General features: G+C 47.9%; 1 protein-coding gene across 1 annotated transcript in view; it reads right to left on the reverse strand.

Moving 5' to 3' along the window:
- LANCL3 (LanC like family member 3) overlaps positions 1-7,671 on the reverse strand; it is a 36,358-nt gene extending 28,687 nt beyond the window's left edge. The window contains exon 1 of the mRNA XM_073670512.1: positions 7,037-7,671. Coding sequence (XP_073526613.1) covers positions 7,037-7,567 — 531 coding nt within the window. The 5' untranslated portion in view covers positions 7,568-7,671. The remainder of the gene's footprint in view (positions 1-7,036) is intronic.
- Positions 7,672-13,208: the final 5,537 nt, after the last annotated feature.

Consider the following 13,208-nt stretch of genomic DNA (forward strand, 5'->3'; position numbering starts at 1 on the left):
AATAAAATAAAGCAGTAAGATTAGAGAGGGAAGGGTAAGGACTTTTTAATTAAACCATATTAGAAAAACTATTATATTATGAAAATAAAGAGAGAGACATTGAGGATGAAAATCAATATTAATTTCAGACCTCACCCCACCTCCCTCTACTTGCTCCTTAATAAGGTAAGCTACCAATTTTTCAATTTTTTTGTTTGGGACTCCAACCTCTGAGACAGTCAAAACCATATATACTTTGTCTTCACAAGGAATGGGAGCAGGACACCTACCAATTTAACTATTTATACATTTTATATTGGAAGAATAGTGACTTTCTGGCAAGAATCCAAAACGAATGGAATCTAAGGGTAGAAGCAATAAAAGCAAAGATGGGCCGATATAACACAGAAGTAAATGAAAGGCAGCCATTATATAAATACTTTTTCCTCCTAGAAATATTTTCCTATGTGATTATGGCCAAAGGTAATTACTTAAAAGCTTTTTAAGTGACATACCAAACAATCTAAGTGCTACCAAGTAATCTTTGTGATTCAATGTCAATCTAAAGGAGTCTAGAAAACATTACAAGCTATTGACGTACATGTAGCCACTAATTACAAGGATTTCTGATTTTGCTACTAAACATATTGCACATTTCCCTATTAAACTAATGCAATATTTTATTTTCTTGTGATTTTACATTACTTATATGTATAGTAATGTTAAACAGTTCAAAACAGGGTCATTTATCCCTGTTCCTCACCAGGCACATTACAGGGTTTTTTCGTACATGCGGATTAAAGAGCTGTAGAACTTTTCTCTTTCAGATATTCAAATAAATTTTGCGTCTTTTTTTAGTGTTACGTTGCACTTTATTTTTATGTCACTGTCATATTCAGGCTTTTTCTTTGCTGATATAGGGTGGTTACAGCATAGTGGATGGGATTTGTAGAAATCCCATGCCCACTATGCGTCTCCGTGCACCTGTGGATCTCCCACGGACATGCAGCGTGTCTTTACAGTCTGCAGCATGTCAATTTCTCTTGCAGTGTGACTAGTGTCTGCAAAAGAAATTAGATCACTGCAATGTATTGAATCCGGTCAATTCGCATGGTTCAATGAACACATGTGGCTTCACCTGCGTGCAGCGCTTTGGACGCAGCATAAAGTATACTGCGTTCAAAGCGCTGCCAGTACGGATAGTGTGCACATACCCTTAGGTTCATGTGTTCAGGTTTTTTTGGTTCATATGTTTCAGCATTTTAGGTTCATGCTTTCCGGCTTTTAAGGATCATGTGTTCTGGCTTTTTAGGTTCATGCATTCCCACTTTTCAGTTCATACATTCAGGCTTTTGAGGTTCATACATTCAGGCTTTTGAGGTTCATACATTCAGGGTTATGAGTTCAAACAATCAGGCTTTTTAGGTTCATACGTTCAGTCTTTTGAAGCTCTTACGTTCAGGCTATTTAGGTTCATACACGCAGGTTTTTTAGATTCATGCGTTCAGGCTTTTTAGGTTCATATGTTCCAGCTTTTGAGGTTCATACATTCAGGCTTTTGAGGTTCATACGCTCAGGCTTTTTAGGTTCTTATGTTCAGGCTTTTGAGGTTCTTACGTTCAGACTTTTGAGGTTCATACATTTAGGCTTTTGAGGTTCATACATTCAGGCTTTTGAGGTTCATACGCTTAGGCTTTTTAGGTTCTTATGTTCAGGCTTTTGAGGTTCATACATTTAGGCTTTTGAGTTCAAACAATCAGGCTTTTGAAGTTGATATGTTCAGGTTTTTGACGTTCTTACGTTCAGGCTTTTGAGGTTCGGATGGCCTCCCTCATTACAGACAGCTATCCACTGAAATTATGTGGTTAATAAACAAGCCTGGCACAGAGAGAAGAAATCGCTGAGCAGCTCCCTGCTGCCTTCTCCTGTCTGGCTTAGCTCAGTTACTAGGTCTTATAAGCAAATAGGAGACACCTGTCAATTAAGATGAGCCAGGCAGGAAGAAGCTGGAGGGCGACGCTCAGCAGACTCTTCTCCTTGTCCATGTCTCCTTATAATCGCTATGTTTTCTCTAATATGCCGCAGTGTTTCATAATACAATATAATCCTCTGTAATAAGGGAGAGCAGCCATGCAGGCAATGGTGAAGAAAACCTCAACTCTAGGGAAAAGAGGCGATTGGGACATCATAAGAGCAGCACCATTTACTAAATTATCTAGAACAAGTAAGTGTTGCATTTATGGCACAGTATGTGGCGCTGGAATTAAAGGGGTTGCCCGATCGTTTGATATCAATGGTAGTATTAGTAGAAAAGGAAATTGACATTTTAAAGTAGACCGTGCTGCTGTAGAGAGGAAGCAGCTCCAAAATGCAACAGTAATTTTGCAGTTTTTATTTTTACGCGTTTCGTATTCACACCGAGCTCTTTTTCAAGAACAAACCACATAGACAAATCCTGATGAAATGATAGGATAGCTCATCACTATCAGATCCAAGCCAATCAGCTGTTATTAGCTCTGTCTAAACATGGTACAGAGCTGATCTGCAGGACTCAGCAGCGCCAGCTATACATTAAGCACAGCCGTGCTGTTCCCTCCGCACAATGTGTACATCAGCCCCCTGCCAGAGCTGGTAACCACTGCGATTCGGTGGGAGAGCCGAGTATCAGACCTCCACTCTGATATTGATGACCTATGCCTGGATAACAATGTTATGATCACATGTAACAAGAAGGGATAGATGTGTATCATGACAATCTCTATGCAGGAGGTTGGTTCTACATAAACTGAAAAATAAAGTAAAATTGATAATCTATCAGACAGTGAGAGGGTCCGAAGATTTAACATAATGGTAACTGGACATTCGTACTATCCTCTACTTTAGGAATGTCGGACATCTGATATATATTTATTAGTGACAAGCGAGCATGTTCGGGTGCTTTCCGAGTATCTTCGGCGTGCTCTTATATTAAGGTCGAGTCCCTGCGTCTGCAAGATTTACAGCTGTTAGTCAGCCTCAACACATGCAGAGATTGCCCATTTGTTAGGGAATCCTCACATTAATTGAACCTGAAGTGAACTGAAGGTAACTGGATACTAAGTCACAGTAAACAATGTTTGTTTTCACTCTCACCCCCTTAATCCTTCACCTTTTCCAACCACCCCTAATCCCTACACATAGTAATTAACTCTTCATCTCTCCCTCCATTCTCCCCACCCATCTCACCTCCCCCTCAGAGCTATTCCTCAACATACAATCCTTTGTCTCCAAACACAGACAGCCACCTCATGCCCTCTCCTGCTCCCACCTACTAACGCTTTCTCTGCTCCTCCTCACTGCCGGCGACATCTCTCCACATCCCGGCCCTCCTCACCATATCCCTACAATTACTTCCACCTCCTACCCACGATCTATCCCAAACTCTCGTAACCCTTCTAACCTTATACCAATCCGCCCAGCCCCCGCTTCCCCAGTACCTCTAACAGGAGCTCTATGGAACGCTCGCTCCGTCTGCAACAAACTTTTCTACATTCACGACCTCTTCATCAGTAACAAGCTTTCCTTCCTCGGCATCACTGAAACCTGGCTCACCCCCTCCGACACGGCCTCTCCTGCTGCACTTTTGTACAGTGGATTCCACCTCTTCCATACCCCCCCGCCCCACCGGCAAGCACGGTGGAGGAATAGGTTTCCTCCTCTCAGATAACTGCTCCCTCACCCATATCCCACTCCCGCCCTCAATTACTCTCCCCTCTTTTGAAGTGCACTGCGGGCGCATCTACTCCCCCTCCAAACTCCAACTGGCTGTCATTTACCACCCCCCAGGATCAACCACCACTTTCTTTGACCACTTCACCACTTGGCTACTTCATTTCCTCTCCGTTGACATCCCCACTATCCTCATGGGCGACTTTAACATCCCCATTGACACTTCCCTCTCAGCTGCCTCTAAGCTTCTATCCCTCACTTCCTCCTTCGGTCTTACTCAGTGGTCTTCCACACCCACCCACAAAGACAGCCACACACTGTACCTCATCTTCACCCGCCTCTGTTCCCTGTCTAACCTCTCTAACTCACCTCTCCCTCTCTCTGACCACAACCTACTTACATTCTCTACCCTCTCCTCTCCAGGGCAACAATTCCCACTCCACAAACTTGCATACCCTCGCAGAAATCTCAAACACCTTGCCCTACACTCACTCTCTGAATCCCTTCTCCCTCTTACAGACATTAGTTCCTTACATGATGCAGATGTTGCTGCCACTTTATACAACACCACAACAGCTGCAGCTCTCGATTCAGTCGCCCACCCTCACACATACCAAAGCTCGCACAATCAACAGACAACCCTGGCACACCAGCCTAACTAAAGAACAGCGACGGGCCTCCAGGGTTGCTGAGCGTAGATGGAAAAGGTCCCACTCCAATGAGCACTTCATCGCATTCAAACAGTCCCTCACTACCTTCAAGTCCACACTCACTGCAGCAAAACAAACATACTTCGCATCTTTCAAACAACTATTCAACACCTTCAATTCTCTCCTCCGTCCCACAGTGCCTCCTCCCTCTCCTCTTATTTCAGCCGAAGACTTTGCCTCATTCTTCAAGCAGAAGATTGCCACCATCAGACAATGCTTTTGCCTAAAGCCCCAACAGCCCCTCCGCACACCTATTCAACCCTCCTCCTCCAAAACCACCTTCTCCACCATTACGGAAAATCAACTTTCCTCTTTACTCTCTAAATCACACCTCACCACCTGTAAACTTGACCCAATCCCGTCCCACCTCATCCCAAACCTTACCACTATCTTCATCCCACCCCTAGCCCACCTCTTCAACCTGTCACTAACAACTGGTGTCTTCCCCTCATGCTTCAAACATGCCTCAATCACACCCATCCTCAAAAAGCCCTCCCTTGACCCATCCTCTCTGACTAGCTATCGCCCATATCACTTCTCCCCTATGCCTCAAAACTACTGGAACAACACGTCCATTCTTAGCTGTCCTCCCACCTCTCCTCCTGCTCCCTCTTCGACCACCTACAATCTGGTTTCCGACCGCACCATTCTACTGAAACTGCACTGACTAAAGTCACCAACGACCTACTAACCGCCAAATCTAAGCGACACTACTCTGTCCTCCTCCTCCTAGACCAGTCATCTGGCTTCGACACAGTGGGCCATTCCCTCTTACTACAAACTCTCTCATCTCTCGGCATCACAGACTTGGCCCTATCCTGGATCCCCTCATACCTAACAGACAGGACATTCAGTGTCTCCCACTCACACACCATCTCCTCATCTCGCCCCCTATCTGTCGGTGTCCCCCAAGGTTCAGTTCTAGGACCCCTGCTCTTCTCCATCTACACCTTAGGCCTGGGACAGCTGATAGAGTCTCATGGCTTTCATTATCACCTCTATGCTGATGACACACAGATCTACCTCTCTGGACCCGATATCACCTCCTTACTAACGAAAATCCCACAATGTCTGTCTACTATTTCATCCTTCTTCTCTGCTAGATTTCTAAAACTTAACATTCATCATCTATCCGCCATCTCATTCACCCCCCCCAACTGACCTATCTATCAACATCAATGGCTGTCCACTCTCCCCATCCCTCAAGCTCGCTGCCTTGGGGTAACCCTGGACTCTGAACTCTCCTTCAAACCACATATCCAAGCCCTTTTCACTTCCTGCCGACTCCAACTCAAAAATATCTCCCGGATCCGCACATTCCTCAACCATGAATCTGCAAAAACAATAATGCACGCCCTGATCATCTCCCGCCTTGACTACTGCAACCTCCTGCTCTGTGGCCTCCCTTCCAACACTCTCGCACCCCTCCAATCCATCCTAAACTCTGCTGCCCGACTAATCCACCTGTCCCCATGCTATCCCCCGGCCTCTCCTCTCTGTCAATCTCTTCACTGGCTCCCCATTGCTCAGAGACTCCAGTTCAAAACCCTAACCATGGCATACAAAGCCATTCACAACCTGTCTCCTCCATACTGTATATCTCTGACCTAGTCTCCCGTTACATACCCGAACGCAACCTCCGATCCTCACATGATATCCTTTTCTACTCCCCTCTTATCTCCTCCTCCCACAATCGCATATAAGATTTCTCCCGTGTTTCCTCCCTACTCTGGATTTCTCTACCCCAACACATCAGACTCTCGTCGACCGTGGAAACCTTCAAAAGGAGCCTGAAGACCCACCTCTTCTGACAAGCCTATAACCAAGTAACCACTGCTCCACCATACCGCTGCACGACCAGCTCTACCCTCATCTACTGTATCCTCACCCATCCCTTCTAGACTGTGAGCCCTCGCGGGCAGGGTCCTCGCTCCTCCTGTGCCAGTCGCTGTCACATTGTGTTCAAGATTATTGTAATTGTTCTTGTATGTATACCCCTTTTTCACATATAAAGTGCCATGGAATAAATGGCGCTATAATAACAATATGTGTTGAGGCTGTCTAACAGCTGTAAATCATGCAGACGCAGTGACGAAGATACTCGGAAAGCACCCGAGCGTGCTCGGCAAAAGGGTTAAACGAGCACACTCGCTCATCACTAATATTTATATGTAATGTTCAATGTATAAAGCTGCCCCTCCCTCCTGACACTATTAGGGCTCGTTCACATGACTGTGATTTTTTTCACTGACCGAATCTGCGTGTGAAAAAAACAGCAGCGTGCACTAGTTTCTTCCAAAAATTAAAAATTAGCTACACACAAAGTTGGCTGATAACACAATGTGTATGTGGAGAAGCCCCCATGACCTGCCCCCATCCTCTCTTCAGGCGGTGTATGGGCAGAGCGTAGCTGAAGGATGGCACCTATCAATGGCGTGGCACAATAAATGTCAGCACCACTCACACACCTACTAACTGGCACTAGGACATCACCATCTTTACTTGCCCCATGTGTAATACTCTCTGGCATCTGCTGGCAAGTTGTATGACCTTGACACAAAGAATGATGACTTAGCCTGTGGCATGCCCCTATGTGTGATTGGCACCATATACAGGGCAGCAGTAGGGCAGCCTCTTACCTCTATGCCCAGCTTCTGCTTCATCACCATGGCGGCGCACAGGTACCCGCTCCTGCCCACGAACAGCTCGTCCGAGCCGCACTCCAGAAAGCCGAGCGGGACACAGAAGTCGCTGAGCGCCCGGAACTTGTCCAGCACCTGCGAGAAGTCCGCCCGTCCCTGCGCCCTGTATATGAGCGCGGCCACAGCGTACACCCCGGCGCCCCCCAGCAGGAAGGACGCGCGGGTCTCCCGGTCCTGCTCCCGGTCATAGTGCAGCACACAAGCCTCGATGATGGAGCCCGCACGGCGCAGGTAGCCGTCCCGATGGGCACTGAACAGCGGGCACTGGGAGACGTGGTACAACATGTATGCCACCCCGGCCAGCCCTCCGTATAGCCCGCCCTCCTGCCCGCCTTGTGCCGGTAGCTTCTCCAGGATGCGCTCCACCGTCCTGAGGACGAGCGGTGCCCCCGGCTCACTGCCATGGCCAGACACCAGGCTGCCCTTGTAGTCAGAGAAGCGGTTCGTGAAGCAGCGCTTGTTCTCCATCTGTGCTCCTGGGGATGGAGGTGGCAGATGTGCCCACACTGGCTGGTGGCAGAGCTGTCAGTGTATGCGGAGATTGTACATGCAGAGCGGGGCGGCGCTCATCTCATGGGAGGAGGAGGGAGATCGTGCGCACAGCCGGTGACCATAGGTAATGGCTTATGTAATGTAACCCCTCAGCCGTATACACTGCCATCAGGGTATCACACGTGTACATGGAGGTAGCACCAGCAGAGGGTCTCCCAGCAGGATGTGCTCACCCTGAGATCACCTGCAAACAGAAGTGTCATGTCACTATCAGCGCACCAATTATGTAAGCAAAACCCACATGTGATGTAATCACATACTGTACATCATTCATATGACCGCTGTAGGCAATCACTGGTCTCAGTGTCATTGAAGAGGCCAGAGATTGGCTGCAGCGGTCAACTAAATTTTATATGTCATGTGATTGCAACATTTTCATTTTAATTTCATAAATCAATAGTACACGTGAAAATTAGCAACTTTGTAATATATCTGTTTAGAGAGATCTGCTTCTTTCTCCTCCTAGACTGATCATTCATTCTTAATTCACTGGTAAGATCTGTAGTTAGTGATCACAAATTTTTCTATTACAGAGATAGGAGATGATAGTGCTTATAAAAATAAAAAGGAGGAGGAGGAGATATAGGCAGAGACTTTCTGCGGCAAGCCACTGTTACTGTTCTCCATAGAACTTTATGAGCACCAACTGTCATCTCCTAATTCAATAATAGGAAAAAAATCTATTCAATAAACACAGATTTTACCCATGAGAATTTTAAAAATGAATGATCAGTCCAGGAGGAGAAAGAAGCAGATTTTTCTGATAAGAAGTGATGGGCGAGCGTGCTGATTGGGGTGCTTGATTGAGTATCCAACAGTGCCGAGTATTGCATGGTGCTTGGATCCAGTAAGAAGCTCATTGGAATCATCTGAGCCGCGCACTGCACTGAAACTGGGTATTCCCCCTACTTGTAGTGCAGGGGCTCCTCTGTCAGCTTGACTTTTCGTGAGCTGGAGAGAGAGAGAGATTCAAGTATCGAGCATTTCAGTGCTCGCTCAACACTATTGATAAGATATATTACAAAGTTTCTTATTTTCACTTGTATGGCTGTGTGCCCACGATGCGTTTTTTAAGCGTTTCCGCAGCGGAAAAAACGCTGCAGAAACGCTTAAAAAACGCATGGTAGAAGGCCTGCCATGTTCCCCAATGATAATCCGCATGTGCTGTGCACATACTGCATAAATTTCCGCTGCGGGTTATCATTGCGGGAAAAAACGCAGCACTACCAATTATTTTGCGGAAGTGCTGCGTTTTCGCCGCCATTGACTTGCATTAGAACGCACCAATTCCGCAAGACTGCATCTGTACTTGCGTAATTGGTGCGTTCTAATGTGCGGATGGTACCCGGGTGTGGAGGAGAGGAGAGTCTCATCCACACCCAGGTACCATTAAAAATCTGTAAAAAAGAATAAAATAAAAAATAAATATATACTTACCTTCTGGCGGCCCGCGGCTCGCTCCTCCTTGCTTCCCGGCACTTCGCGATGGAATGAAGGACCTGCGCTGACGTCAGAGTCATGTGACGGGTCCCGCGACGCTGACGTCGGCAGGTCCTTCACTCTACCGCTGCCGGCAGCCGGGCTGGTGAAGCAAGACAGCGCGGGCCATCGGAGGGTAAGTATAGATTTATTTTTTTATTTTTTGACATTCTCTCGGTCACAGTATATAAATCCATGCCGTTTGCATGGATTTATATTGTGTGACCAAGTTGTCAAGCACTTTCCAAGTGATGCTAAAATCGCCTGGAAAGCGCTTGTCAACCCGCATGCGGAAACGCAAGTGAAGAACGCTTCACATCCGCATGTCCCTGGCAGGAAAACGCATGTACAATCCACATGCGTTTTTTTCTGCCAGGGAGATGCAGAAACGCTCAGGAAAAAATCCTGAGCATTTCTGCATCGTGGGCACATAGCCTAATACTGATTTATGGGGAAAAAAATTAAGACAATTCTTCTTTAACTGGTCAGCAGAGGGACCACAGAAGAGCATATCTCACAACTTTGCAGCCTTTACAAAGTAATTCTCTCTTTCTAGAGAAGCCCTAGATTCCCCTTTCATTGCACCCAGAAAGTATGATGCCAACAAAAGTGCATCACAAACACTGTATGATACCCCACAGTGAATTCCTCCACAGTACCCTCCACACGCGCAGTGTGATGACCCTACTGTACCTCACCTCAACTCCCCCGACAAAGTATGGTGACCCCAACACAGTATGATCCCCCAACTGTGACCCCCACACAGCCTTCCCTGCAGTATAATGGGCCTACTTACAGTATAAAAAGCCCACACCTCACCACAGTGTATAATGGCCCCCAATAGCCCTCCAAATAGTATAATGGTCCTCACACAGCCCTCCACACAGTACTATGGACCCCACACAATCGTTCATACTGTATAAGGGCTCCCACATAACCTTCCAAATATTATAATAGCCCCCTCATCACCCTCCATATAGTATAATGCACTCCCCATAGTGCTCCACATAGTATAATGTACCCCCCATAGCCCTCCATATAGTATAATGCACCCTACATAGTCATCCATATAGTATAATGGACTCTCCATAGTCCTCCATATAGTATAATGCTCTCCCAACAGTCTTCCATATAGAATAATGCACCCCCATAGTCCTCCATATAGCATAATGCTCTCCCAACAGTCCTCCATATAGTATAATGCACCCTCATAGTCTTCCATATAGTATAATGCACCCCCATAGTCCTCCATATAGTATAATGCACCCCCCATAGTCCTCCATATAGTATAATGCACTCCCCATAGTCCTCCACACAGTATAATGCACTCCCCATAGTCCTCCATATAGCATAATGATCTCCCAACAGTTCTCCATATAGTATAATGCACCTCCATAGTCCTCCATATAGTACAATACACTACCCATAGTCCTCCATATAGTATAATACACTCCCCATAGTCCTCCATATAGTATAATGCTCTCCCAACAGTCCTTCATATAGTATAATGCACCTCCATAGTCCTCCATATAGTATAATGTACTCCCCATAATCCTCCATATAGTATAATGATCCCATAGTCCTCCATATAGTAAAATGCACTCCCCATAGTCCTCCATATAGTATAATGCACTCCCCACATCCCCCCATATAGTATAATGCTCTCCCAACAGTCCTCCATATAGTATAATGCACCTCCATAGTCCTCCATATAGTATAATGCACTCCCCATAGTCCTCCATATAGTAACATGCACTCCCCATAGTCCTCCATATAGTATAATGTTCTCCCAACAGTCCTCCATATAGTATAATGCACCTCTATAGTCCTCCATATAGTATATTGTACTCTCCATAGTCCTCCTTATAGTATAATGCACCTCCATAGTCCTCCATATAGTATATTGTACTCCCCATAGTCCTCCATATAGTATAATGCTCCCATAGTCATCCATATAGCATAATGCACCCTCCATATATAGTATAATGGACTCCCCATAGTCCTCCATATAGTATAGTGTTCTCTCAAACAGTCCTTCATATAGAATAATGCACCGCTATAGTCCTCCATATAGCATAATGCTCTCCCAACAGTCCTCCATATAGTATATGTAATGCACACGCTTGGGCTGAGCGGCGTGTGCGTGTGATTCCACTGGACCGTGCCGGAGAGTGAATGCCTGGAGGGGCGTAACTAGGTATTCACCCGATCCGACCAGGGTCGCACAACGGCATACGACGCCAGTGCACCAAGGAGGAACCGAGCAGAGGGACCAGGTGCTACTCCAGGACAGACCCCGGACACGGCTGTTGACCCACACAGGGGAATACAGGAACAGGCTGGTTAGGCTGGCGCACAGACTGGTGGGTATAGGCAGGCACGACTGGTATGCAGGCAGGCGGGTATGCAGGCAGGGGGGTACAGGCAAGCACAGCTAGAGTGCAGACAGGGAGGCACTAGCAGGTAGGAACACAGGCGGGATAGGACCCAGTACACACTGGGACTCAGGAACAATACAGGCAGAGGGGTACAGGCAAGCACAGTTAGAGTGCAGACAGGGAGGCACTAGCAGGTAGGGACACTGGCGGGACAGGTCCCAGTACACACTGGGACCCAGGAACAGAACCACAGATGTGGCGGACAAACACAGCAGAGTGAGGCCGCCCAGAGAGGTGAGCGAGAACAGGGCAGGACAAGACCGCCTGGAGCGGTGAGCAAGAGTAGAGCAGGACAAGGCCGCCAGGAGCGGTGAGCAAAGGGTCAGAGCTGAGCGAGACTGCCGGAGCAGTGAGCAAGAGTAAAGCAGGACGAGACCGCCTGGAGCGGTGAGCAAGAGTGGAGCAAGACTGCCGGAGCAGTGAGCAAAAGGATAAGAGCGGAGCGAGACTGCCGGAGCAGTGAGCAAAAGTGTCGGAGCGGAGCAAGGCTGCCGGAGCAGCGAGCAAAGGAGTCAGAGCAGGCTAGAACCGCCGGAGCGGTGAGCAAAGGAGTCAGAGCAGGCTAGAACCGCCGGAGCGGTGAGCAAAGGAGTCAGAGCAGGCTAGAACCGCCGGAGCGGTGAGCAAAGGAGTCAGAGCAGGCTAGAACCGCCGGGGCGGTGAGCAAAGGAGTCAGAGCAGGCTAGAACCGCCGGAGCGGTGAGCAAAGGAGTCAGAGCAGGCTAGAACCGCCGGAGCGGTGAGCAAAGGAGTCAGAGCAGGCTAGAACCGCCGGGGCGGTGAGCAAAGGAGTCAGAGCAGGCTAGAACCGCCGGAGCGGTGAGCAAAGGAGTCAGAGCAGGCTAGAACCGCCGGAGCGGTGAGCAAAGGAGTAAGAGCAGGCTAGAACCGCCGGAGCGGTGAGCAAAGAAGTCAGAGCAGGCAAGGCTGAGCAGGGGGGACAGGGCTCTGTTCACACGGAACAGACAGGAAGGGAAAGGCAGAGCCAGATACCCACAGGTACTTGCAGTGAAGTAGCGAGTGGACCACAAACTCACAAACGGGAGTACAGAGACAACAAGCAGGAGTTAGGTACGAGTTCAGACTCTGCAGAAAAAGGAAGGGAACGGACATAGAGGCAAAACAGGTAAAGGATAAGAGAGAGTTCAGACTGGAACTGAGTGTACGGAGGAGACCGACACTGCAGCGGAATACAGGAGCGGGTCTGGGAATACGGCCCCCAGAGAGGCAGGACGAACAGGCAAGGAGCGTGTTCAGACAGGACAGACAAGATACAGGAGCGGGTCTAGGTAATCGGCCCCTAGAAGGCGGGAGGAACAGGCTAGGAGCGTGTTCAGACAGGTCAGACAAGATACAGGAGCGGGTCTAGGTAATCGGCCCCTAGAAGGCAGGAGGAACAGGCTAGGAGCGTGTTCAGACAGGCCTGGAAATACAGCCTCCAGGATAGGCAGACAAGAGAACACAGAACGGGACCTGGCACCTTCAGAGTGCAAGCACACACTGAATGAAACACTATGCTCAGGCAGGGATTGATTGGAGCAGCTGAGCTATATACCAGGTGACAGACAGCAATAGGCTGAGGACGCACAAGGGGTGTGCCCACAGCAGGTACAAAAAGCAGGAAGTGATCGGGCGCCGCC

Source organism: Phyllobates terribilis, unplaced genomic scaffold, assembly GCF_046119375.1.
Source record: "Phyllobates terribilis strain yellow unplaced genomic scaffold, ASM4611937v1 Scaffold_2__4_contigs__length_985480577, whole genome shotgun sequence".
Classification (NCBI taxonomy): Eukaryota; Metazoa; Chordata; class Amphibia; order Anura; family Dendrobatidae; genus Phyllobates; species Phyllobates terribilis.